Source organism: Macaca nemestrina, chromosome 12, assembly GCF_043159975.1.
Source record: "Macaca nemestrina isolate mMacNem1 chromosome 12, mMacNem.hap1, whole genome shotgun sequence".
In the NCBI taxonomy this organism is placed as follows: Eukaryota; Metazoa; Chordata; class Mammalia; order Primates; family Cercopithecidae; genus Macaca; species Macaca nemestrina.
The window spans coordinates 5,712,875-5,740,145 of NC_092136.1; the positions used below are offsets into that span (position 1 = coordinate 5,712,875).

Sequence of the window (27,271 nt, forward strand, 5' to 3'; positions counted from 1 at the left end):
CTGAGGGGTGCTGGTGCCGACCGTGAGCACACAGGACAGGATATGAGCACAGACGTTACAGCAAAGACTGGCTCCCAGCACCCTCCCTGCTGCCGTCACTCCTCCAGGGCTAGGATACCGAGGGGTGCAGGTGCTGACAGTGAGCACACAGGACAGGACGTGAGCACAGACACTACAGCAAAGTGTACACAGGAGAAGCAAAGAGCTTAAAAGTGTTGGGCTGGGAGGAAAAGGCCTTCTCAAACGGAATGAACCCACCACCGCCCTACTTCTCCAGTCGACCGGCGTCCTCTTTCACAAGGAGAAGGTGAAAGGTGAAATGGACGGAAAGCACTAGGAGGATGCCAGTTTTTTCAATGTTTATTTTCAAGCTACTTTTCTCCCATTGCCACTACTAGGAAGACAACAGGACCAGACAGAAACACACCCAGGAAAATGTTTGTTTGTGTTTTTGAGATGGAGTCTTGCTCTGTCACCGAGGCTGCAGTGCAGTGGAGTGACCACGGCTCACTGCAACCTCCACCTCCCAGGTTCAAGAGATTGTCCTGCCTCAGCCTCCCAAGTAGCTGGGATTACAGGTGCACGCCACCAGGCCCAGCTAATTTTTGTATTTTTAGTAGAGACAAGGTTTCACCATGTGGGCCAGGCTGGTCTCGAACTCCTGCCCTCAACTGGTCTACCCATCTTGGCCTCCCAAAGTGCTGGGATTGCAGGCATAAGCCACTGCGTCCGGCTGGAAAATGTTTTCTTTACAATTCCTTACACATACTAACCAAGTGCTCTGAAGACAGCTGAGTCTCTGTTAAATGCTAAGTATAATTCTCTATCAAACATGGGCAGCCCTGGCCAGGTGAAGTGGTTCACACCTGTAATCCAGCACTTTGTGAGGCTGAGGCGGGTGGATCACTTAAGGTCAGGAGTTCCAGACCAGCCTGGCCCACATGGCGCAACCCCATCTCTACTAAAAATTAAAAAATTAGCTGGGTGTGGTGGCACATGCCTGTAGTCCCAGCTACTTGGGAGGGTGAGGTGAACCCAGGAGGCAGAGGCTGCAGTGAGCCAAGATAGCACCACTGCACTCTAGCCTGGGTGACAGAGCGAGACTCCATTTCAAAAAAAAAAAAAAAAAAAAAAAAAGGTCAGGTGTGGTGGCTCACACCTGTAATCCCAGCGCTTTGAGAAGCCAAGGTGGGCAGATCACCTGAGGTCAGGAGTTCAAGACCAGCATGACCAATATGATGAAACCCCATCTCAACTAAAAATAGAAAAATTAGCCAGGCATGGTGACATGCACCTGTAGTCCCAGCTACTCAGGAGGCTGAGGCAGGAGAATCGCTTGAACCTGGGAGGCGGAGGTTGTGGTGAGCCAAGATTGCACCACTGCACTGCAGCCTGAGCAATGAGAGCAAAACTCCGTCTCAAAAAAAAAAAACAAAAAAGGCAGCCCCATTTTTTATATTATTAAAGGAATCGACGGAAGCAAGAGAAGAGTAAGAGGAATGTAGATAAATCTGCTCCTTCAAAAGACTGCAGATCAAAAGCCCACACCTCACGCGGACACTGGCCATGACACCTACAAAGACCTGGTCGATGTCCTTCCTGATGTCGGCAACAATCTGGGCACTGTCGCTCCGCGCTACAACCGCATCCAGGGAGTGCTGCTGAATGGACTCCAGGAGGCGGGCGGGGTGCCCCAGGCGCAGGATCCGCTGCTTACACAGAGCCAGGCGCTCCACCAGATTGTCCACGGCGATGTTGGAGGGGGCGCAGCACAGAACCTGGGAACCGGAAGTTAGGATTTGGTCATTTACTTTGTAATTAAACCACTGACATTGACACTAAAACAACAAAAAGCCTTAAAGGCAGAGAGAAGGGCAGGCACACACGTGCACTCAATCAAACCTTGCATTCATTTTCCAAACCCACGTGTGATCCGATTCTTCCGGGACGCCAAGGCAAGAACCCGGGATACAGAAAGCCCTCTGTCCTTGTGATAAGGAAGGGGATCTAATTGAACCGGTTAACATAAGTCGCCTACAGACGGCAAACTGAGAGAGCACCCTGTAACACACAGAGCTGTAGACATCCACCCGGAGACACTGCCATGAGGTTGGAGCCCCACAGCCTGCCAGTCTGTATGCTTCCCCAGAGGTTTGCGCAGCGGGGCACTGAAGAAGCGAGCCACAGCCCATCACACGCCCTGAGATGGGGACAAGGGAACTTCCCGTTTCAAATGGACTCAGAGTTGTCTCCCGAACCTCCACTATATTTTTCTTTCTTTCTTTCTTTTTTCTTCTCTTTTTATTTTATTTTATTTTTTTTTTTGAGACAAGGTCTTGTTGTATGGCCCAGGCTGGAGTGCAGTGGCAGGATCATGGAGAAACCGGCTCAAGAGTCCCAGACAGTTGTTTTTGGATAAAGTGAAATTGACCATCTGCTGTTAAAGCTTCGAACTTATTTATGTGAGTTCCTTCCTCAGAAAAGAACATTTAGGCCTCTCAAAAAAGTATCAACGATCTGAAAATCACTAGACCACTACAGGTGCCTCCTTGCCCTCCCTAGTTCCTATTTTTTACACATTGCTACATTTCTTCTTTGCTATATAAACCCCTAGTTTTAGTCAGTCAGGGAGATGGGTTTGAGGATAAGTTCCCATCTCCTCGGCTGCACCATCTGATTAAAGCCTCTTCCTTGGCAATACTCGTCCTCAGTAACTGGCTTTCTGTGTGGCGAGCAGCAAGACCTATAGACCATGCTGCTGGTGTTTCGTGACTTCCTGGGCTCAAGCTATCTTCCTGGCTCAGCCTCCCAAGTAGCTGAGACTGCAGGCATGCATCACCATGCCCAGCTAATTTTTTCTATTTTTTGTAGAGAATGGGTCTTGCTATGTTGCCCAGGCTGACCTCAAACTCCTGGCTTCAAGTGATCCACTTTGGCCTCCCAAAGTGCTAGGATAACAGACATGAGCCACCGCGCCTGGCCACAGCTCCACTATTAAAAGTGAGATGTTGGCCAGGTGCGGTGGCTCATGCCTGTAATCCCAGCACTTTGGGAGGCCAAGGCGTGAGGTCAAGAGTTCAAGACCACCCTCGACAACATAGTGAGACCCCACCTCTGGGGGGAAAAAAAAAAACAGTAGGTGGCAACCAGCAGAGGAGGCAGAGAGTCCCTACAGACCCTTAAGCTCAAGACAAACAGCAGCTCAGGAAGGAGGCTCAGACACCCACTCCCCACGCCTGGCATCACCTCCCAAGGCACATCTCCATAGAAGCAAGGACATAGGTGTGCCTTGGCTCACTTTTAATGAATAGTCGGCACCCAATTAAAACCACCAATCTGCTCCCTTTCAATAAGTCATCTTTTCTTACCAGTTTTGGAACATGTGCAAAGACACTCATTCACAGGAAAACCATTGGACATAATCTTTTTTTTTTTTTTTTTTTTTTTTTTTTTGAGGCGGAGTCTCGCTTTGTCGCCCAGGCTGGAGTGCAGTGGCGCGATCTCGGCTCACTGCAAGCTCCGCTTCCCGGGTTCCCGCCATTCTCCTGCCTCAGCCTCCCGAGTAGCTGGGACTACAGGCGCCACCACCACGCCCGGCTAATTTTTTTGTATTTTTAGTGGAGACGGGGTTTCATTGTGTTAGCCAGGATGGTCTCGATCTCCTGACCTCGTGATCCGCCCGTCTCGGCCTCCCAAAGTGCTGGGATTACAGGCTTGAGCCACCGCGCCCGGCCTGGACATAATCTTTTAAGCAAGTGGCAGGCTTCCCTGCAGCTCTGCCCAAGTTCCACTGCTGGCTCTGCCACTTTGAGTGCTGGGCACTTGACCTTGTTTCTCAGTTTCCTCGTCTTTTTTTTTTTTTTGGAGATCGAGTTTTGCTCTTGTTGCCCAGGCTGGAGTGCGATGGTGTGATCTCGGCTCACTGCAACCTCCGCCTCCCTGGGTTCAAGAGATTCTCCGGCCTCAGCCTCCTGAGTAGCTGGGATTACAGGTGGCCGCCACCACGCCCAGCTAATTATTTTGTATTTTTAGTAGAGACGGGGTTTCACCATGTTAGCGAGGCTGGCCTCGAACTCCTGACCTCAGGTGCCCCACCCGCCTCAGCCTCCCAAAGTGCTGAGAATACAGGCTCATTGAGCCACCGTGCCTGGCCTCCTCGTCTACAAATTGGGGTCACTAACCACCTGCCTTGGCACAAGGTTTCAGTGAGGATTAAAAGGGTGCTCAGTAGGATGCCTGGTGATAGGTGGCACCCAGTAAACGTCCACCTACAAAACTGGCCATTATTCCAATTCTCATCATTATCCAACATTTTTATAAACCAGAAAGGTTTTTCAAAAAGCTCTCCATGTGCCAAGATCCATAATGACTCAAGCTGAGGCAGATGATGATAATAGGTCCTTTCTCAGTCCTTAAAAATGTAACTGGGCCAGGCATGGCGGCTCATGCCTGTAATTGCAGCACTTTGGGAGGCCGAGGCAGGCGGATCACCTGAAGTCAGGAGTTTGAGACTAGACTGGCCAAGGTGGTGAAACTCCATCTCTACTAAAAATACAAAAATTAGCCAGGCATGGTGGCGCGCACCTATAATCCCAGCTACTCGGGAGGCTGAGGTAGGAGAATCACTTGAACCCAGAAGGTGGAGGCTGCAGGGAGCCAAGATCCCGCCACTGCACTCCACACTCCAGCCTGGGTGACAGAGTGAGACTCCGTCTCAAAAAAATAAAAATAAAAATAAATTAAAAATGTAAGTGAATAATAATGTACAGTATTATATTCCACATCTCAGAAAATCAGTCATCTGCGCACTAGACATGTGCATCATATCCATTAACCAGACTATCTGATTAGCCGTTAACGCCTCAACCAGAAGCTGAGTTCCTGACGGGCACAGACCAGGCCCGGACCAACTCCAGGCCCCTGCATGGGCCTGCACACGGAGGAGCGCAAGCACAGCAAGAATGGTGAGCAAATAAACCCCGGGCCAAGGCCTGGCCGACACTAAGGCTGCCACGCCTCAGAGGGCTCCAGGAGCCTTTCTCAACAACCCAGGCTGTGGTGCCTGTGCGTGCTCCCCAAGACTCACGGGGCTGCTGGAAACCAAACAGGGCCAGTCCAACGCTCCACCAATAAATGCTCAGCAATGTTCTCAACCCATCCCGCCAGAACTGAGGCTGGAAGGCCAGTGAGCACCCACTGAACACAACAGACCAGGAGCTGACGGGCTCTGACAGGGAAGTGGTGTGCACTGCCCACCTTTAAGCCTTGTTTCACAGCTTGAAGAATTATCTCAACCACAGTTGTGGTTTTCCCAGTGCCAGGAGGTCCGTGGATGATGGCAAGTTCTTTCTGCGACAGCGCAAATGAAACCGCTTCTTTCTGGGAGGCATCCAAGGAGGTGTTGAAGAATGTCAGCGGGTCTGTGGAAGGAGAGCAGTGTGAGACTCAGGAGCTCTGGGGAGCTGTGACTGTTCCTCCTCACAGAGTGTGCGCCCCCGGGGATGAGTGATGCCTGTCAGGAACGTACTGGACCTCCCCAGGGGCAATCCAATCAACACAAAATTAAGTCCGCTTTATTTTCACAAGGTTTCTCCTTGAACAGGGATCGGCAAACTATGGGCCACATCCAGTCGGCTGCCTGTTTTGGTCAGTTTCACTGGAGCACAGCCACGCCCATTCATTTACATACCATCTACAGCTGGCTGCTGCTATGACATGGCCCACAAAGTCTAAACATTCACAATCCATCCCTTTATGGGAAAAGTTTGCCAACCCCTGCTCTAGAGTAACAGGAATGAAGGAAATGTTTTTTTAGTGCATATTCGTGTCTAACATATTGTCCCTCTTTTAAGTGCCCATAAAATGATAAAGAGACAAATGATAAAAAAAAAGATTAACAAATTCTAGGATCATGTTTCTATTCTGAATCTCCCACAACCAAGACTAAAAACCTGCTTTTTTTTTTTGAGATGGAGTCTCGCTCTGTCACCCAGGCTGGAGTGCTATGGTAAGATCTCAGCTCACTGTAACCTCCGCCTGCCGGGTTCAAGCAATTCTCCTGCCTCAGCCTCCCGAGTAGGTAAGACTACAGGTGAGCACCACCATGCCTAGCTAATTTTTTGTATTGTCAGTAGTGACAGGGTTTCACCGTGTCAGCCAGGATGGTCTCAATCTCCTGACCTCATGATCCACCCGCCTCAGCCTCCCAGAGTGCTGGGATTACAGGCGTGAGCCACCACGCCCGGCCAAGACCTGCTTCTTATGCTGTGCTCTTGAGAGCAGGTGCTGTTGTGCTCAGCCCTGCAGCCACGGCATTCGCTACATGGTGCCCACCACACAGAGACACCTATTGGATGCTCATAAGCAAAGGGTGTTTGCTGACCCTGACTTGTGAGACTGAAGCCAACATGGAAGACAGCAGGGTGTGGAGCTAGTAACAGGCCATCAAAACCCATGTTCCCATGCTATAGCCAGACTATTCCAGAGTCCCTAAGATACAGTACATACATTTCTAATTCAGTTTCTGACGCAAAGGAGCCCTTCAGTAAATACTCCATAGAAATAAAGCATTATTGAAATGGGAGTGCATTTAGAATTTCCAAAGAAAATGCAGAAAGAAAATGAGTATTTACAAAATAAGACATCTTGAGGGACTGCACACTGAAAGAGCGCTAGAAGTAGTCCTGCGTGTTTGAAGCTAACACAACGCTGGCTTGCCTAGCACAGTATGATAGAAAATAGCTGTGGGGAAACCCTTGCCTGAGGCTTGGCCAAAGCCACTGCTTTACAAACGGGCCAAGTCCAATACTCCCATTAAATCTGCCAAATCATGGGCAGTAACTGGATGGGACAATAAACTCCTCTCAAAAATGACGTTCTCCAAGAACAGCGAACGACATAAAAAGTGCACAGACCGGGCGCGGTGGCTCACACCTGTAATCCCAGCACTTTGGGAGGCCGAGGCGGGTAGATCACCTGAGGTCAGGAGTTCAAGACCAGCCTGACCAACATGGTGAAACCTCACCCCTACTAAAAAATACAAAAATTAGCCGGGGATGGTGGTGGGTGCCTGTAGTCCCAACTACTTGGGAGGCTGAGGCAGGAGAGTCACTTGAACCTGGGAGGCAGAGGTTGCAGTGAGCCAAGATCGCACCACTGCCCTCCGCTCTGGGTGACAGAGCAAGCGTCCATCTCAAAAAAATAAAAAAATAAAAATAAAAAACCTCAATGGAATGAGCTACTTCATTAGGACTGAGTACAAGGAGGACAGCCCAGTTCATATAAGGCCTTCCAAGACATTTCTACAAAGATGTTCAGGGAGATTTCTTCTAGTCATACTTTCTCAAACTCTTATTAAAACGGCCCAAGGTTACACTGTTCTCTATACTTTCGGTAGCGATTTCAACCAAAAAAGAAAACTCAAAAGTTCTTACATATTTCACTGGCAGGACTGGGAGCAGATCTGCCAAAGAGCACTTCTATGAGTGAGGAGGCTGGGCCAGAATGATACTTCTTTAGAGCAATCAGAGCTCTGCCGAGGGAGAAAACGAAAATTAGAACGCCAGCAATTCAGTGGCTGAGCCTCTGCCCCAAAGGTGCCGCCAACTCACAAGAGGGCCACACCCACACCAGGACCTGTCGCTCTCTTTTGTGCGACAGGCATGGTAGGAATGAGTTAGCTATGTTGAAGGAAGATGGTACTTAGGATTTCCAGTCACATCCACTTACTTTTTCAGTCGCCTGTAAGTGACATCATTGGCAAGTTTTAACAGTCTGTAGGAATTCTCTCGGTCCAAACTCAACTGGAAATCGTGGGACTCATCAAAGGCCACCGTGACCGACTTCTGGGTGACCCGGGTCAGGATCCCGGTGGCCAGCTGACTGCCCTCATTAGCAGCATCATACAGGCCCACTATATCACCTGTGAAACACAAAGACTCAGTTAGGCAAGACACTGGGGAAAGGTTCAATACCATTTTATGTAATAAAATCCAGCATACTTCAAATATTTTATCTTTGTTACTTTCTTTAGTAAATGCAATCACTAACAGTTAAAAAAAAAAAGTTTAACACCTAAATCATATAAGAAACTCGACTTGAGATCAATGAACTATTCAAACCAAGCAAGACACTCAGGAAAATATTTAAAGTGCCTACTGTGTACCAAGCACTGTTTTGGCTCTGGTCAGTGCTACGAGTAAGGACAGTCCCCGCCCTCATGTCAGGGAGGAGAGAAAGAACAAACATAGCTATCTATATCAGCGCTAAGTGCTCTAAGGAAAAATAAAGCACAGGAAGGGGTGGAGAGGGATGAGGACACTACTCCAGAAAGAGTGTGCAGGAAGGGCCTCTGTGGGGAGCCGGGTGGACGTGGAAAGCAGCAAGGGCCACAAGCACATCTGGAAAAGAACATTCCATGCAAAAATGGCCACGCAGCACAGCCCTTCCTACTGTCTATGACAAGTGTCTTGTGTCTCCCATCTGTCAGGTGAGTCACGGGGTTTCCCCTGATCCACGCTTCAGCCATTCAGTGCTTCACATGCCCCCTGGCCACAGTGACTGCTTCAGGGATGGGCATGTGGCCAAGTCAGAGGCCTGAGATGTATTGAGACTTGTGCTTGGTCATCTGGATAGAGATACTCAGTCTCTCCAGCGAGACCGGAGACCTGAGAGGATTAGGGGCTAGAACTGCTACCACGAGGCACCTGAGACAAAAATCAACACAAGCCAGGCACAGAGGCTCCCACCTGTAATCCCAGCTACTCAGGACACTGAGGCAGAAGGATCACTTGAGCCCAGGAGTTCAAGGCTGCAGTCAAGATTGTGCCACTGCACTCAGCCTGAGCAGCAAAGCAAGACTTGGAGTCTAAGAAGGAAAAAAACAAAAAAACCCAAAAACTCAAAAGACGGCAGAGTCAAGAAATGGAGAGAAACTGAGTCCTGGCACACTCTTCTGGGTCCCGAAGTCAGCCTTCAAGTTACAACAACTGATGCATTCCCTTCTTGCTTAAGCCAGCTTGACTCAGATTTTCATCACTCAGAACATAGGCAGTTATAACTGAAACAGAATCCACTCTGAGATAAAAGCACGGGTCACCCACACCTGTTCACACTCCATGTATTCCCCATGTCTGAAATCTAGACACTGAGCTTCATCTGTACTTCGAATCACGTTTCCTTTCCTAACTTTACAAAGAGTAGGTGGCAACAAGCTCGCGGGACAGAGGCTCTGTGCACAGGGGCCGCTACGGGCCTAGACAGAGGATCCCAGCCCTACTACAACTTTTCCACAAGCCGCCTTATATAGAGCCCCACATTTCTGGATGTCTATGTCTGAGCTACTGAGACTTAAGACTGCTCCTCAGAAAAGGAACAGATAACCACTCTACCTGAATCTGATCAACAGCTTTATCAACAACCAAAATTTCAGCGTGCTACTTTTCTATATAAACGCTGCTTCTTCTGACTTACTGTTTATGAACTATTATTAACCTCTTAGGTCATGCACTCCACACTTATTGAATAAATGCACGTTTTTACCTTTGCAGTGAGCCAAGATTTCACGACCGCACTCCGGCCTGGGCGACAGAGTGAGACTCTCTCAAAAAAAAAAAAAAAATCTCCAACTCTGCTCGGGTCTGACTCCAACCTGCAGGTTCCCCTCCTGGCCCTCTCCTCTCTCAATACCCTCATCTCATCTCCAAACCCAGTCGGTATTCCAGTAATTGTTGGGCAAAAGTCTACGGGAATCAAAATACGAAATTTAAAACTCTGTCACCACCAAAACAAGGCAGAGACACTTTCCTAGTAAAAAGTACAGCCCTGGCACCGCGGCTTCCTCCAGGCTTCCGGGGTTGTGGTTGTCTAACACAAGCGTCCCAGGGGTGTGGTTAAGAAGTTTCTTCGAACTGCCCCTCCTTTCCAACCAGGCTGGCACAAGTTTAGGCAAAGCATGCTTGGCACAAGAAAGGGCTGGGAATACAGAAGTACACACTGCATGTTTACCAGCTGGACCAAGGCTGCCCATTACATAGAAATACAACGAGAGTCACATGTAGTTTTTTCTTGTTTTTGTTTTTTGTTTTGTTCTGTTTTGAGACAGGGTCTCACTTTGCCTCCAAGCTAGAGTGCAGTGGCGTAATCTCAGCTCACTGCAGCCTCAACCTCCCAGGTTCAAGCGATCCTCCTGCCTCAGCCCGTCAAGTAGCAGGGACTATAGGCGCACACCACCACGTCTGGCTAATTTTTCTATTTTTTGCAGAGATGGGGTTTTGTCATGTTTCCCAGACTGGTCTTGAACTCCTGAGATCAAGCGATCCACCCACCTCGGCCTCCCAAAGTGCTAGGCTTACAGGCACCCAGTCACGTGTAGTTTTAACTTTTCTAGTAGCCATATTAAAAAATTTTAAAGAGGCTGGGTACAGTGGCTCACGCCTGTAATCCCAGCACTTTGGGAGGCCAAGGCAAGCGGATCACCTGAGGTTGGGAGTTCGAGAGTAGCCTGACCCAACATGGAGAAACCCCGTCTCTACTAAAAATACAAAATTAGCCAGGCGAGGTGGTGCATGCCTCTAATCCCAGCTGCTCGGGAGGCTGAGGCAGGAGAATCACTTGAACCTGGGAGGTGGCGGTTGCAGTGAGCTGAGATCACGCCACTGCACTCCAGACTGGGCAACAAGAGCGAAACTCTGTCTCAAAAGAAAAAAAAAAAGACAGAAATGGGTAAATTATTTTAATAACAATATATTTTATTTAACCCAATATACAAAAACTATTATTTCAGAATGTAATCAGTATTCAGAAAAATTACTCAGGATAATCCCAATTGTTTTTTAACATACTCTTCCAAATCTGGTGTGTATTCTGTATCTACAGCAATCACGAGCCACACTTCAAACATTCGGTGACCACATATGGCTAATGGCTACCGTTTTGGACAATGCTGATCTAGACAACTAAAACCCACATCAATTGTTGGACTTCTGATTAAGAGCTCTTCATTGCAATGCTTTATTCTCCAACTGGTCACTGTAATCCAGTCTTTATGAGGGTACAATTCGTGGTCTGAATGCCAGTAAATTTCAATGTCTGTCTAGGTCAATACGCACACACCAGAAGTAAAGCTGTTACTGGGAAGAGCTGCCACAGACCCGCATCGCCTGGGCTCAAAGGTGACCAGCAGCCGTCCATACAGCCCAGTGCGCTGACTGGATACCTGGAGCTTCAGCAAACACACGCCTCGGCTCTGGAGCTCTTTCAGAGAGATGTTCTCCTGCCAGGACCTGGAAGATACCCGGTATTGATGCTTCAGGATTTTCACCAATTTCTACTGCCACCCACCCGAAAAAGTAAAAGGGAAAGAAACACAGAAAAAGATCTACTCACGGGCACTAAGTATGTCCCAATGGAACTCTGAATCTGCCCCACTCCCAATCCTGGTCCTCCTACATCCCCCTAGGGTAGTTAATGCCGCAACCCTTCTCCCAGGTACCTGAGACAGATCCTTCAATCGGCATTCCCCTCTCTACTCCCATCCGTCACTAAGTCCTATCAGGCCCCTCCCATTTCCACCTGGACTTCTCTGCCTCTCATCCTGGCTGTCACAGCCCCGGTTCAAATTCACATCACTGCTCACCTGGACTAAACGGAACCTCTCAACTACCTTACCTCTGGCCTCTCCAGGTCCAATCAAAAGCAGGAGACCCAAGAGATCCTCCTAAAATGCAAATCTATTCGCCTCCCTCGCCTGCTTAACCCCACTGATGGCCCATCCTCCACACACAGAACAGAAGACTAGCTCCTCAGCCAGGCCCTTCCCAGGCTCGCCCTGCCAGTCTGCTCAGCATGCTCAGAAAGAGCCACTGCCATGGGGGCTGACTCTGTCCTTGACACCGTGCTGAGCACCTGACTGACAGGGGATCGTTTCATTCTCAGAGCAAGGCTGTGAGGTGGGAATCATCCCAGTTTTACAGTTGAAGTAAGGCTCAGAGAAAGAACCCGCAAAGTCACACAGCCATAAATGAAGCAGCTGGGATTCTAATAAAGTCAACATAACTGCAAAAGTTCTCTATTGCCATGATCAAAAGCATCTCAGACAAATCCTACCGACGGATGGCTGACTGCAAACTCTGGAAGCAGACTGCCTGACAGCAAATCAGGCTATAGTGTGTCACCCTGGGGCAAGTTACTTAACCCCTCTCTGTCTCCATCTCCTTAGATGGAAAACGATAGTAATAGAAACCTACACTGTGGCCGGGCGCGGTGGCTAGCGTCCGTAATCCCGACACTTTGGGAGGCCAAGGCGGGCAGACCGCGAGGTCAGGAGATCAAGACCATCCTGGCCAACATGGTGAAACCTGTCTCTACTAAAAATACAAAAAAATTAGCCCGGTGTGGTGGTGCGTGCCTGTAGTCCCAGCTACTCAGGAGGCTGGGGCAGGAGAATCGCTTGAACCCGGGAGGTGGAGGCTGCAGTGAGCTGAGATTGTGCCACTGCACTCCAGCCTGGGCGACAGAGCGAGACTGTCTAAAACATAAAAAACCTACATTGTAGGGTTGGCATGGGATGAGGTGTAAAGGAATTAACGCATGGAGAGTATATTAATGTTAGCTCTGATTGTTTTGGACAAATAAATAGTCCCATTCGGAAACAAGCCCGGCTCTCACTTGGCTCCCCACCCCACCCCGCATCCACCGGCTGAACTCCAATCTTCCTTCAGGCACCACTTCCTTCTGAATCCACCTTGACACTCCCCAGGGAAGAGCGTTCCTCCTCCAGGCTCTTTCCCCGCCACACGCACGCAGCCGGCCCTGGACGCGCTGGAGGGGAAGGGACTCTGCTCATGCCCAGCCCGCCGTTGGCCGGATCGGGGGCAGCCAGTGCCCCTGACTCACGCTGCCGGGCCCTGGCCCAGAAGGGGCGCAAACCATGTTTACTGAATGAATAAGGGAAAGGGCTGCTAACCCGCTGCGGGTGGAACTGGGGTCGGGGCCAGGGCCCAGGAGTGTTAGCTTAGGGGGGCCTCGGGTCGAGAAATGAAAGTGCTTCTCCTTAGGCCCAAAACGGAACGCGCTGCCCGGGAGGTGATGAGACTGACAACTCGGGAGGTGGCCAAGCAGGGGACGGACGGTCCCTGACCCGGACTCCAGGGGTCGGAGACGAAATTCCCGCCCTAGACTGTGAGGCCGAGCCCCTCGGAGACCCTGCCCGGGGCACGGCGGGACCAACCGCGAGGGAGCGGCGCCGGCGGCCGCCCGTACCTGCGCTCCTCCACCTCCGCGTCTCTCTCGAGCTCCAGCAGGTCCAGCTGCTTGGTCACGAAGCTCTCCACAGCCGCCGAGGCCATCGCCGCCGCCAGTCTGGGCCCCGAGTCGCCGACGTCCAGCTTCCGCGCCGGGCCGGTGTTACAGCGCGGCAGGTGTTACAGCACGACCTGTGTTCCCCGACGGGCCCGTGAGTTACGCACGCGCTTTGCGTCATTTCCGTTTCCGGCCGAGGCTGCGGGAAAATGGCGGCCGCCATGGCAGCATCCCCCTTGACGGTCACCTTAGGGCGGCTGGTGTCCGCGTGCAGCCGCAGCATCCTGAGACCTTCGGGGCCCGGAGCAGGTGAGACCCGGGATATGGGGGGAAGGGAGGACGCAGAGCGAGCGCTGCTCCCTGCGGTCTCGCCACGTATGTGCCTGGGTCCGACCTGGTGCCTTGTGTGTTGATCGCATTTGTGGTGAATATAGCACGGGTTTTGGAGTCGGGGTGTAGCAGGAGGAGCCGCAGACAAAAGTCCTCAGACACCGAGTTAAAGAAGGAAGGGGTTTATTCGGCCGGGGGCATCGGCAAGACTTCTGTCTCAAGAGCCGAGCTCTCCGAGTGAGCAATTCCTGTCCCTTTTAAGGGCTCACAACTCTAAGGGGGTGCGTGTGAGAGGGTCGTGATCGATTGAGCCAGCAGTGGGTACGTGACTGGAGGCTGCATGCACCGGTAATTAGATCGGAACAAAATAAAATAGGGATTTTCACAGTACATTTCTGTACAATGTCTGTAATCTATAGATAACAGAACCAATTAGGTCAGGGGTGGATCTTTAACTACCAGGCCCGGGGTGCAGCGCCGGGCTGTCTGCCTGTGGATTTCATTTCTGCCTTTTAGTTTTTACTTCTTCTTTCTTTGGAGGCAGAAATTGGGCATAAGACAATATGAGGCGTGGTCTCCTCCCTTAGGGGAAACCCAGATTCGGATTCTGATTCCTTCAGTTAGTAGCCTGAATACTGGCAATAGCCTTTGAACTTAGCTCCTATGTTATGGGGGAGCAGAGTGAGGCTCAGAGGAGCTAGGTAATGTGCCCAGGATCACACAGCGGAGAAGTGGAGGAAGAGTGCTTCAGGCTCAGTCATTTCGGCTCCAAAGCCTGTGCTTGAACCACTGCCCCCAGGCTGCAAGCCGGTCTGAAAAATGATGATGGATATCCTCGCCTAATCTGAACTCATTCAGCAAAAGAAACAGCCGTATTTAAGGCACTGGGCTGATACGAGGCTCCAAAAGGGTTATATTCGTTAAAAACTCTGTAAATCTCTGCCTGAAAATGGTTGGAGTGTGTGTTTGTGTGCACAAGTGTTTACGTATGTTTTAAATCTGGGTCTCATGTCTCACCATGATCCCAAAAATGAAAAACTGGATCTAACTCTATATTGGACGATATTAAAAGAATTGTTCCATAGTTCCCAAAACTTGGCAACCCAGATGTCCTTCAGGAGATGAATGGTTACATAAACTGTAGCACATGCATACAGTGGAATATTATTCAGCAATAAAAAGAAATGAGTCATGAAGAGAGATGGAGGAAACTTACATACCTGTTACCAAGTAAAAGAAGCCAACGTGAAAAGGCTACATCTTGTAGCCTTTGACATTCTGGAAAAGGCAAATCTAAGGAGACAGTAAAAAGATAGATGGGGCGTAAGGGGATTGGGGGAGAAAAGGATGAATAGGTGGAGCTCAGAGGATTTTTAGGGCGGTGAAACTATTCTGTATGATATAATGGTAGATACATGTCATTATAAGTTTGTCCAAATCCATAGAATGTACACCACCAAGGGTGAACCCTAATGTAAACTATGGACTTTGGATAACAATGATGTGTCAATGTAGGTTCATCAGTGGTAAGGATTGTACCACTCTGGTGAGGGATGTCGATAGGAAGCTATGGGCACATGGACAGGGGACATATGGGAACTCTCTGTACCTTCCACTCAATTTTGGTGTGAAACTAAAACTGACTAAAAAATAAAGTCTATTAAGAAAGTAATAATAATCAGAGTTGGGCCAGAGGCAATGTAGATGCCAACATTGGCCGTGAGTTGGTAACTGTTGAACCTGGAAAGGGATAATTGAGAGAGAGTTCACTATTCTGTTCTCTTTACTTTTGTATGCTTGACATTTTCCATAATAAAACTTAGGTTTAAGTAGGCAGGAAAGTTTTTACAAAAGCAGTGGGGCTTACTCCATTCTACCTACCTACATGAAACCACCCTTCCAAAGCTACGTTCAAGTATAGACTTACGCGTTAAGAGAGAAAGACACACAGTGAAGTGAGTAGAGACAAGATGACCAAAACAGTGAGCAGCTGAGGCCTTGAAGAGTGAGCAAAGGAGACAGGATGGAAGTACACAGTCACAGTCTCCAGGACGATCTAAAGGAAATCCTGTGGGAGAGTGTTTGTTCCCTGTGGACCCAAAGACAAAGCTAGAAGCAAATTAGTTACAGAAGCCTACTGAGTCTTTAATAGTGAGATGGATTTGCTGAATGGGTTGGCTGAGTAGTGTGCGAGAGAAGGGTCAAAACTGATGGAGGTTTGGGGCCTGAACAACTGGGAGGATGAAGTTGCCCTCATGAGAGAGGGAGGAGTGTGGGAGAAGCAGGCATGGGAAGAAATGAGGAACCTCTGGAGGTGTGAGGTGCACGTCAGACATGAGTGGCTAAGGCAGATAGACAGGTGGGCATGCAAATCCAGGAGAGACACCCTGGCTGGAGGTGTAAACTTGGGAGTCGCCAGCACATTGGGGGCATTTAAATCCATCGGACTGGATGCAGTCACCAGAGGAATGGCCATGGGCGGAAAAGAAGTCAAGGCCAAGGGTTGAGCCCCAGGAGCCCAAATGGGAGAGGAGAGGAGAAAGCAGCCGAGGAAACGCAAATGGGGAGCCAGTGCTAATGGGTGAACTGTAAAAGGGTGGTTTTTATGGTGTGTAAATTACAGCTGAGTTAAAAGTGATTATTGAGAAACTGTTCTCTGCTTTTTACACCTAAGCACTTACTTTGAGCCCCTGTCTTCTCAGTAGACTGAATGTCTTTGTTTCCTGGTGTATTCCTGGTATTCGTTATCTACGGTTACATCAGAAATGACCCCACAACTTAGCAGCTTAAAACATTTATTAACTCACACCAGTTCTGACAGTCAAGAACACAGGAGCAGCTTAGGTGGCTGGTTCTGGCTCAGGGTCTTAGCTTGCAGCAAGCAAGTCTGCAGGGGCTGTAGTTATCTCAAGACTCTGCTGCGCCAGCAGCTGAAGAATCCACCTGCAAGGTCATTCCTGTGGGTGTTGGCGACAGGCCCAGTTCCCCACCACGTGGACCTCTAGGTAGGGCTGCTTACAGCAGGGCAGCCCTAGGGCCAGTGATCAGAGAGGGTGAGCGCGGGCATCCAAGATGGAAGTCCCAGTTGGTTATCACCTAATCCCAGAACCCACGTGCTAGCACGTCTGTCACAAGCTGTTGGACACACAGACCACTCCCAGTGGGCGATGGGGTAAGAATAGCAGGAGGTGGGGCTCAGCAGCGCCATCTTGGAGGCTGCTCCCACACTTGGACACAGAACAGGGTCTGAACCTACTGGGCAGTTAGTCAAGGCATGAGTTAGTGGGCGGGAGGTTCTGGTCTGAGGCGCTTGCAGATGGTGTGGCAAACTGATCTCAACACATGTAACCAGTGGCTGTAAGCGATGTTCTTGTGCTTTTGCTCGCCTAGGTGTTTCTGTGGGCAGCCTGTCATGCAGTGCTTTATACCACATACCAGGAGCAGCAGTCGTGCATTTAGCATCGTAAAGGGCAATTTGCATTTGTAGTATTAATAGTAATGATCTGTGTTTCTCTTCTTCCCTCAGCCTCCCTTTGGTCTGCTTCTCGAAGATTCAATTCACAGAGCACTTCATTTCCACCAGGGTAATATCAAAATGTGGGTTTTGATGCCGCTTTTCCTTTCATTTGTAGAACCGTCTTTCTGAAGTCAAAACTTCCTACCTTTTGGTTCTCAATAATATTTACATTTCCTCTTTTGTTTTTAAGAGACAGAATTTCACTGTGTTTCCCAGACTGGTTTTGAACTCCTGGCCTAAAGCGATCCTCCCGCCTCGGCCTCCTGAGTAGCTGGCATTACAGGCATGCACCACCACTTTCAGCTTTAACTTTTTTGACGGTATTTTTCTCAGATCCTTAAAGTAAATAAAGACGTAACTGCAAGAGACCAAAGAGAAATTCCATATGTGTTTGCTTTCTTTTATTACGGAGGAGCTTGAAGTCCTAACTCAATGAGTTATGATGAGGAAGGTTGTATCAGAGTCTCTAAGAGAAACTCATTATTTGAAAAAGCACATTCAGTGTTAACATTTTATACTTGAGAAAACATTTTTAAGGTATTATAAACTGCAGGAAACATTTGACAAAGTCCCCCTCACTGGTGGGAGACAGTGGAGCAGTGCAGGGATAGCAGTCACTGTAGGGACCCCCCGGCGTGCAGTTCCGGCTGCCCCTCACAGCCTGGGGCACCAGCTTCTGCAAGATGGAAGTAGTGTTCGTTTCGATCTGCATGGGTGTTGGAGAGGATTAAGTAAATGCATACATTTAAAGCGCTTAGAACAGTGCCTGGCATACAGTCAGCACTCACAAAATGTTGGCTGCTGTTACTGCTGCTGGGACTCCAGGGATCCTCTGCAGTGGGGAGATGCGGGAGCCTTTTTTGCTTCTCAAAGGAAGTAGAGAAACATTCTGAGCGTGGGAAGAAGTTGTAAGTGAGCATGTGGGTAGTAGGTTGTGCTTACTCCCCTGTGTCCTGTGTGAGAGGTTAGCACCTTCCTGCTAGCATGTTCTTCTCACACTGGGCACTGCTGGACCCATGTGGGGAGACCAGACACCAAACAGGTCAAAGACATTTTGTAGAGAGCAGCACCTTCCATGTCCTCCTTGACTCTCAAGGTCATTGACCAATCACAGACCACGGAGTTCACGTTTCTAGGAGCTCCGAGCCCTACCCCACTGGGAAAATACTCATTCCTCTCCCAGATTCGTGTGGAGCCCGTCCTGCGCGCCGGCCAACAGGACGGGTGGACCTGGTCCTCGATGTGGAGGCCAGTGCGTTTTGCGTATGGAGCAAGTCGTTTTCTTCCTCCTGATGCAACCCTGGAGTAGAAAGACTGAACTTTTACTTTGCAATGGCAGCAGCAATAAAAGCTTAAAAACAGTTCTGAATAATTTGGCTTGGGATCTACCTACCCTCCCTCTTTGTAGACTGCAGAAAGAAAGACCCCCACCTCCTTTTGAATCTAGGTCCCCCCTTTCTTTCCTCCCTTCTTCTCCCCCTCACCTACCTGAGGCTGAGCAGGCAGGGGAGAGTTAGGAAATAAGATGTTGGGCTGGGCACGATGGCTCATGCCTGTAATCCCAGAACTTTGGGAGGCCGAGGTGGGCAGATCACTTGAGGCCAGGAGTTCGAGACCAGCCTGGCCAATGTGGCAAAACCCCATCTCTACTAAAAATACAAAAATTAGCCAGGCGTGGTGGCATGTGCCTATAATCCCAGCTACTCAGGAGACTGAGGCAGGAGAATTGCTGGAACCCTGGAGGCGGAGGTTGCAGTGAGCTGAGATCAAGCCACTCACTGCATTCTAGCCTGGGTGACAGAGTGAGACTACATCTCAAAAAAAAAAGGCATTGCCTGCAGCAAGCTTGGCATCCTGAGGGTTGGGAGGGGAGGTGGTTGGGGACCGCAGTGCTATAGCTGCTGGGACTGAGCACTCCTAACACCCGACCCTCACTGGCCGTGCTGGGGCCGGCTGTGAACAGTAGCCCTCCAATCCTAACAGCCCTTTCAGGCGGGTGATTGTTTTCCCATTTGCTCAGTTGCAGACAGTAGGACACAGAATTGTCGGGTTCCGAGCCAGTGCTGCCTGGCACTCACCTGGGCGTGAAGGAAGAGCGAGCACCTACCTGGGAGGAGGAGGAGGTGGAGGTGGAGCAGGGAACATTGTGGTCCTGTTTGAGCAGGATGTGGTGAAGGGTCATTGGAGCTGCCATTCCAGGGCCACTAGATGCCAAGGGAGGCGGGAGGGCTGCTGGCCCTGTGTCCCGGGTTGTGGGGAAAGTGGAGGGCTGGGCATTTCAGCCTGTGCCTCCAAGATAAATGTGCCCCGAGACACCACAAGCCCAGCCTTCTTGGATGGGCACCCTTCCAGCACTGAGAAGCACCCAAGCAGGGGCTCTTTTGCAGAACGCTGAGAGTTCCTGCTTTGATTATTGAATGATGAGCCATTGTTCCCTGTGGCTCTAAGAAGATACAGGGAGCCTGTCCTCGGGGTTACCCCAGAGGGGCGAGGCCCGTCCTAAAGAGGGAGCCTTTTTGTTGCCTGGGGTCCCTTCCTAACATTTGTGCATGGCCATTTCTTAGAGGATTTGAGCTGCCTTTTCAAGTGCATGTGACATTTGTCTGCGACATGTGTTTTACAGATATGTTCCTAGAACATCCCTGAGTTCACCACCTTGGCCGGAAGTTGTTCTGCCAGACCCAGTTGAGGAGACCAGACACCACGCAGGTAAGACTTCCCTAGGAGACAGAGCTAGAGGGCACCACCCAGACCCTGCTGCAGTCGCCCACAGAGGCGGTCACCGGGCCGCAGAGCGAGCAAGGGCTTCATCTTTTGGGGTTCTCCCACACACTGCACAGTGCCTGCACTCATGCCCATTTTCTCCCGTTAACACCCGAATTTCAGATGTTTTTCATTAACTGCTCCCCGAACACCTGCCACACGGCAGGCAGGTGGCATAAGTGAGGGCAGGGCCCCGGCTCCATCTCGTCTCCCGCCGTTGGTGGGCGCAGAGACAGCTCTCCCCAGTTAGCACGGTTAAGCACGATTACTGGAAGCCAGTGCCCCCCGGGCTGTTGGAGAAACATGCAGGGGTGTCAGGACTCATGTCAGCCTGGAGCCCGTGTCAGAAGGGACAGGATCATTAGCCACTATTGCCATGATCTTCACTTGCCAAAATGCTGGAAATCAAGATCCTCAAGTGGAATCTTCTTGTATGTTAAACACTGTTTCAGATACCGCAGGTGAAACAAGTCCGCTGAGAGTTTCGCCCTCGGTGCTGGTGCTTCTGGTGTTGACAGTGTTTCCGGGGCAGGCACTCTGTCATCCCTTCTGTGTGTCTCGCCCTCGCTCAGGCCGGGGGGGTCGGTGCCCATTAAATGCTTGTTCAGAGTAAACAGTGCAGGAGAGAGGGGACTGTGACCTGAGTCCGAGCAGCAATAACAGGAACTGAGTACAGAGCCCCTGTGGGCGCAGGCGTGCAGAGGGAACACGTCCTGCCCTGGGGGTGGGATATGGGGATGGGATGCGCGGGGGGTTCCTCATTGCAAAGGCCTCTCCTTTGGCTTCTCAGGGTTTGCACACTCCTGGTCTGCTGGCTCCTCATTCTCATGAGAATGAACCAAGTGGAGGGTTTCGCCCACCCTAGGGTTGTAGAAACCTAGCCAGGCATGCCGAGTGCTTAGGCGAGGGAGTCACAGGAGGTGGTCTGGGTGTTCTCCGCAGTCTTGGGGAGCTTCCATCTGTGAAAGCCCCCATATGCCACGGTGCCCGTGCTCCTGAAGCAACAGATTGGCCCTGTGCCTGCACTTGTGCCTGCAGGGGGTGGGGCAGGGGCTGGGCCGCCAGCAGTGAGGTGCTCATGAGGGGTGCTGGCTGTCACGTCCACCCTAGGGCCCTGCCGCCAGGAGCTGCACATCACACTGCAGTGCGTGGGGGAGCAGGTGAGGGTGACTGGCCGCCCCTGCCTTCCCCTACAGAGGTCGTGAGGAGAGTGAATGAGCTGATTGCCACGGGGCAGTATGGCCGGCTCTTCGCCGTGGTGCACTTTGCCAGCCGCCAATGGAAGGTGACCTCTGAAGACCTGATCTTAATTGGAAATGAACTAGACCTTGCGTGTGGAGAGAGAATTCGACTGGAGAAGGTGAGGCCGCCGAGCTTCTCTGGATATTCAGGGGCTCAGCCACCAAGCGTGCAATCCCCACACCCCAGCTCACACTGAGGAGGAACCCCCCACCCCAACCCCGTCTCAGGCAGAGGACAACAAAGCTGAGGCCCAGAAGGGACTGTGGGGGGCGCCCACGGCAGGGCTGGGGTCCAAGGGCAGGGCAGGCCTCTGCTGCTCTGAGGGCGGCACCTGGCCAGGCAGGTCTGCTCCCTGGAGGAAGGGAGATGGCACATTAAACAGTGCTGAGGACAGATACATGTCTTTATTGTGTTCCAGTCTTACTAATGTATTCCCAGAGAAAAATGCTTGATTGCAGAGATAATAAAAATGCCGGCTAAGGATGTAGTGCACTTTCTAGCCCCTGTCAATGAGGAAAAACTGTTAAGTTTCTGCTAAGACACTACTCTGCCATTAGCTTTGACAGCTGCTGCTGTTTTTAAATAGTAAAGACTGGTTGACAGGCATTTCCCTGGGTACTAATTTACCTCACTGACCATTCATAGTGCATGGTCTAGGCCAGGCATGGTGGCTCACACTGGTGACCCACCGCATTGGGCGGCCGAGGTGCAGGATTGCTTGAACTCAGGAGTTCAAGACCAGCCTGGGCAACATAGCGAGACCTCAGAGACCTCGTCTCTACTAAAATTCCAAACAATTAGCTGGGCACGGTGGCACACACATGTAGTCCCACCTATTTGTGGGGCTGAAGTAGGAGGATCACTTGAGCCTGGGAAGTTGAGGCTGCAGTGAACCGTGACTAGCCACTGCACTCCAGCCTGGGCAACACAGTGAGACCCTGTCTCAAAAAACTGCATGGTCTGTCTGTTTATTACTATTTTTCAGACTGAATCTCACTCTGTCACCCAGGCTGGAGTGCTGTGGCACAGTCTTGGCTCACTGCAACCTCTGCCTTCTGGGTTCAAGCAATTCTGCCTTGGCCTCCCGAATACCCAGTATTACAGGCGTGCGCCACCACACCTTGCTAATTTTTATATTTTTAGTAGAGATGAGGTTTCACCATATTGATCAGGCTGGTCTCGAACTCCTGACCTCAAGTGATCCACCCGCCTCAGCCTCCCAAAGTGCTGGGATTATAGGCATGAGCCATCATGCCTGGCTGGTCTGTTTATTTAGCTAGACATTTCCAGCCTTCAGCTATAATTCTGTTTTCTGGGACCGTCTATTTAGTTTTTGCCTACTCTTTTCTTTTTTTTTTTTTTTTTTCTTTTCTTCTTTTTGAGAAAGTTTCTCTCTTGTTGTCCAGGCTGGAGTGCAATGGCGTGGTCTCAGCTCAGCGCAACCTCTGCCTCCCGAGTTCAAGCAATTCTCCTGCCTCGGCCTCCCTAGTAGCTGGGATGACAGGCATGCGCCACCACGCCCAGCTAATTTTGTATTTTTAGTAGAGATGGGGTTTCTCCATGTTGGTCAGGCTGGTCTTGAACTCCTGAGCTTGGGTGATCCGCCTGCCTCGGCCTCCCAAAATGCTGAGATTACAGGCATGAGCCACCATGCCCAGCCTGCCCACTCTTTTTATAAAATTATAATTACCTCTGCAACAGGTAATTTTTCTGGGATGCTTAATTATTAATATAAGATACATGATTTTCTTTATGAATTTAAACTCCTCTGGAGGCAGACCTTTGCTTTTTATTTATTTATTTATTTATTTTGAGACAGAGTTTCGCTCTGTCTCCCAGGCTGGAGTGCAGTGATGCAGTCTCGGCTCACTGCAAGCTCTGCCTCCTGGGTTCACACCGTTCTCCTGCCTCAGCCTGCTGAGTAGCTGGGACTACAGGCGCCCGCCACCATGCCAGGCTAATTTTTTTTTGTATTTTTTTTAGTAGAGACGGGTTTCACCATGTTAGCCAGGATGGTCTCGATCTCCTGACCTTGTGATCCACCTGCCTCGGCCTCCCAAAGCGCTGGGATTACAGGTGTGAGCCACTGCGCCCGGCCTGACCTTTGCATATTTGAAACATTTCACATTAACAAAAAATTCTGGAAAGCCCCTCCTAAGCAGATTGCTTTTTGTAACAGGAAACCCAGTGGGAGTGAGCATGCCATGCTGAAACAAACTCTAAAAATACTTATTTTATTATTTGTCTCTATCTAATATGCATATCCGCCGAGTTTGCTATATGATATACTTTGTCTCTAGACATTTAAGTTTAGTATGATTGGATTTTTTCTTATCAGTAAAGTTTAAGATGATCTCCAACATCTAATAAAAACACTGTAGGCCGGGCGTGGTGGCTCACGCCTGTAAATCCAGCACTTTGGGGAGCGGAGGTGGGTGGATCACCTGAGGTCAGTTTGAGACCACCCTGGCCAACATGGTGAAACCCTGTCTCTAATAAAAATACCAAAAAAATTAGCCAGGCTTGGTGGCAGGCACCTGTAGTCCCAGCTACTCAGCGGGCTGAGGCAGGAGAATCGCTTGAACCTGGGAGGCGGAGGTTGCAGTGAGCCAAGATCACGCTGGTGCCCTCCAGCCTGGGCAGCAGAGCGAGACTCTGTCTCAAAACAAAAAACAAAGCCCACTGTTGCATTTGGAAGGCAAAAATGTCTTCATCTGCAGCCACACTTGGTGTCGTGATTTCCCTGCATTGAGAATGGTTGCCTGACTCTTGAGAATTTTGCAGTCGTTAAAAGAATACAGTTGAGCCTAAATCATTGCAAGATTAGCAGAACTGTGAACTGTGCCAAGAGACACGATGGTATGATGTGTGCTTTTTCTCTCTGTGTTATGCTTCGATAGAAAGGGTTTCTGGGCCGGGCGCGGTGGCTCAAGCCTGTAATCCCAGCACTTTGGGAGGCCGAGGCGGGTGGATCACGAGGTCAGGAGATCGAGACTATCCTGGCTAACACGGTGAAACCCCGTCTCTACTAAAAATACAAAAAACTAGCCGGGCGTGGTGGCGGGCGCCTGTAGTCTCAGCTACTTGGGAGGCTGAGGCGGGAGAATGGCATGAACCCGGGAGGCGGAGCTTGCAGTGAGCCGAGATCACGCCACTGCACTCCAGCCTGGGAGACACAGCGAGACTCCGTCTCAAAAAAAAAAAAAAAAAAAAAAAAGAAAGGGTTTCTGAAGTCACCGTTAATATGAGGGTTACAGCAGCTATCTGGATGCATATCCATGGTATGTAATCATGAAATTGTACGTCTCCCGCCTCTGAGGGTTGGAGCGTGTCCCTCAGGCAGTCCCATGGCTGTGCAGTGCTGCCACTTGTCGGCTCAGAAGCCGGTTGTGGAATATTAAAGAGATCATCAGACAGCAGATGAAATTCATATCACAACGTTTTCAGTCTTTCTCATTTTGTGTGGCGTTCACGTCACTACCTGTTATTAGCGACTGTTCTCTTACTCATTGTAATGAGCCACTGATTAAACACAGCTGTTGAATTTTTTCAGGTCCTGCTGGTTGGGGCAGATAACTTCACGCTGATTGGCAAGCCACTCCTCGGGTAATGGCTGTGAGGTGCTGGGCTTTGTCTGGGGCTCCAGGGCTGGACGTGCTGACAGTGGTCACAGTGCAATTAGGTCACGTGGGGGGTTGCGTTCATCTTCTCTGTTGACACCAAACACAGCATTTACAGTTAATAATAGTGGACATTTAAGGCCCATGAGAACATCCAGGCCAAATGATTGGTCTCTGGCTATTTCATGATAGTGTGGTCCTCTTAAGATTTGTTCAGATTACCCAGAACTGTTCTTTGTGGTCCTTTTTCATGGTTTTCGAAATGTTTCCATTGAGGGCATATTACTTTTATAATCAACAAAAGAGAAAGTATAACTTCATTTTAGAAATTCTCACCTAAGGCATTTGAAAAATAATCCAAAAGATGCATTATTATTGATTTTTCTTCCTTCTAGAAAGGATCTTGTTCGAGTAGAAGCCACAGTCATTGAAAAGACAGAATCATGGCCAAGAATCATTATGAGATTTAGGAAAAGGAAAAACTTCAAGAAGAAAAGAAGTAAGTTAGAGAAAGTATCGCTGGGCCCTGCTGCACGGTGCTGGTTGCTCAGGCTCATGCAGACGGAGGGTGTAGGGCACCTGGGTCTCAGGAGAGGAAGCCCAGGCAGGTCTCAATCCAGCTGCCACTGCCCACTTGTCACCCTCATCCTAAAGGGAGCACCCAAAGGACCCAGCCTCACTTCCCTGCTCCTCCACCCTCCACGCGTGAACCCATGACGCCTAGCCCTGCCCCCAAGGCAGCAGCGAATCCAAGAGCAGACCTAGGGCTGTCCCAGCAGCCTGCACTGAGGACAACCCCCACAATGGGCATCCTGAGGGATGGCGCCCACAGGGCATGGGCCACACAGATGAGCGGCTGCAGAAGTCTGTCCCTCACAGCTCTTGTTACTACTGCAGTTGCCGGCCTAAACCACCAACAGTGGGCATAGTTAAATATACCCAGAATGCTGGTATTGGCTGTCACCTTAGAGTCAGCTGGGTGGGGGAGCCTCTCGTGTACCTTCTGACACTTCAGGTAGCCTCAGGGTCACTCAGGTGGGGCCATCCTTCCACGCACTCCACAGGTCACAGCATAGACAGTGTGGGAGGAGAGGTGAGGTGTCCAGCCTCTGCACCTGCCGACAGAGTGAACGAACAAGCTAGCGAGGCAGTCAGTGCACACCTGGCGATAAACGTGGCCCTGTGCAGCAGGGGACGTTGCCAGGGCCACGCTGGCTGGGGAGGGCTGTGTGCAGAGCCCCTGCAGTGACTGATGACAACAGTCAGAGTCTGTGGTCAAGCCTGTGACATCTTTCCTTTCAGTCGTGGTGACCCCGCAGACTGTCCTCCGGATCAACAGCATTGAGATCGCTCCGTGTTTGTCGTGATTACCCAGTTAATACTTACAAAAGGGTAAAAATAAACTCCTGCTTTCCAAGGAGACCAAGTTTCTGTGTTCTGGTTTGGAGCCATGCGTGCCTGCTGTAGACAGTTTAACTGGAGCAGCGTGTCTGTAAGCACCGGCCCCCCGAGCCAGAGAAAACAGGAACTCAGAGAACAACAAGCATGGCCCTCCCAGGGCTGGACAGATAGTGTTCTCGGCAGCGCTCCACCCCAGGGCCCAAGGGAGCGGGGGGGGAACGCAGCTGGGACTTGGAACTGACTTCAAGAGAGGCGCAACCTAGATTCCACGAGATGGACGAGAACAGCAAATTCCATCTGAGTAATCGAAATGGACCTGTCTCCAGCAGGGCTTTTGTAAGACTGGGGTTCAGAGCAGGTGGCCTCGGGTCCCTGATCCTGGCCCTTCTGCCTCATGCAGTCGACCACGGGCAGGGATCACAGTGCAGTGGGGGGCTGGGGGGGGTGGCACAGCGCAGCAGGGACCCAGGAGGGCTGGGCGGGACAGGAGGAGGGACAGCTGGGGAGTGGGCACAGCACGTTCTGGGAACTGACAACAGCAGGAATAGAGCAGAGGCCCAGGCTCTGCTGAACTCAGTCTTGGAAGTAGTGGGCAGTCCCAGAGGGCTTGGGCTGCCGGGATCGATAGGGATGGCTGAGGCAGGCAGCAGGGCCTGCTGGGAGCTACCCAGGTGAGAAGGGACAGGGTCCTGGAGCCAGAGTGGTGAAGGAACCAGCAAAGGGAAGGGCCTGGGTGTGGGGATGAGGGGCTCTCAGATGACGCCAGGCCCGTGGTTTGGTTCATTCACAGAGACAGGGCCATCCCCCCAAAAAAGAGTTAGGGCTCCAAGTGACAGATATAAACCTGTCATCCAAACGTGCTAAGTATTTTCCCCAGGAGTCCCACGGGGCGTCACTGAGATCTGGAGATAAGAACCCTCAGGTGCCCAGCGCCCTGGTGGGTGCTGGCCCAGCTCCCCCGTCGTGTCCTCCACGTGCAGCAGGGGGCGCCAGGCCTGCCAGCCCAGCAGGCTGAGAGCTCCCGGCCCCGCCCATCCCTGGCAGCCTGAATTTGGAGGCGTGAGAACCCAGAGAGTCAGGTCTCCAGGGCTCTACATTG

At 50.6% G+C, this 27,271-nt stretch overlaps 2 protein-coding genes across 2 annotated transcripts in view; one reads left to right on the forward strand and one right to left on the reverse strand.

Annotated features, from left to right (window-relative positions):
- The window catches only part of LOC105469824 (immunoglobulin mu DNA binding protein 2), a 36,771-nt gene extending 23,328 nt beyond the window's left edge, over positions 1-13,443 (reverse strand). Inside the window, exons 1-6 of the mRNA XM_071074131.1 lie at positions 13,261-13,443; positions 11,113-11,282; positions 7,729-7,921; positions 7,434-7,531; positions 5,257-5,420; positions 1,578-1,778 (exon numbers count right to left, since the gene is read on the reverse strand). Of these exons, the coding sequence (XP_070930232.1) occupies positions 1,578-1,778; positions 5,257-5,420; positions 7,434-7,531; positions 7,729-7,921; positions 11,113-11,282; positions 13,261-13,346 (912 nt within the window). The 5' untranslated portion in view covers positions 13,347-13,443. The remainder of the gene's footprint in view (positions 1-1,577; positions 1,779-5,256; positions 5,421-7,433; positions 7,532-7,728; positions 7,922-11,112; positions 11,283-13,260) is intronic.
- Positions 13,444-13,450: 7 nt separating this feature from the next.
- Positions 13,451-26,191, forward strand: LOC105469714 (mitochondrial ribosomal protein L21). Its single transcript, XM_011721145.3, has 7 exons — positions 13,451-13,608; positions 17,156-17,213; positions 19,770-19,855; positions 21,106-21,269; positions 24,705-24,757; positions 25,167-25,270; positions 26,074-26,191. Exons 1-7 carry the CDS (start codon positions 13,509-13,511, stop codon positions 26,136-26,138), a joined length of 630 nt encoding a protein of 209 aa, XP_011719447.1. The 5' UTR covers positions 13,451-13,508; the 3' UTR covers positions 26,139-26,191.
- Positions 26,192-27,271: the final 1,080 nt, after the last annotated feature.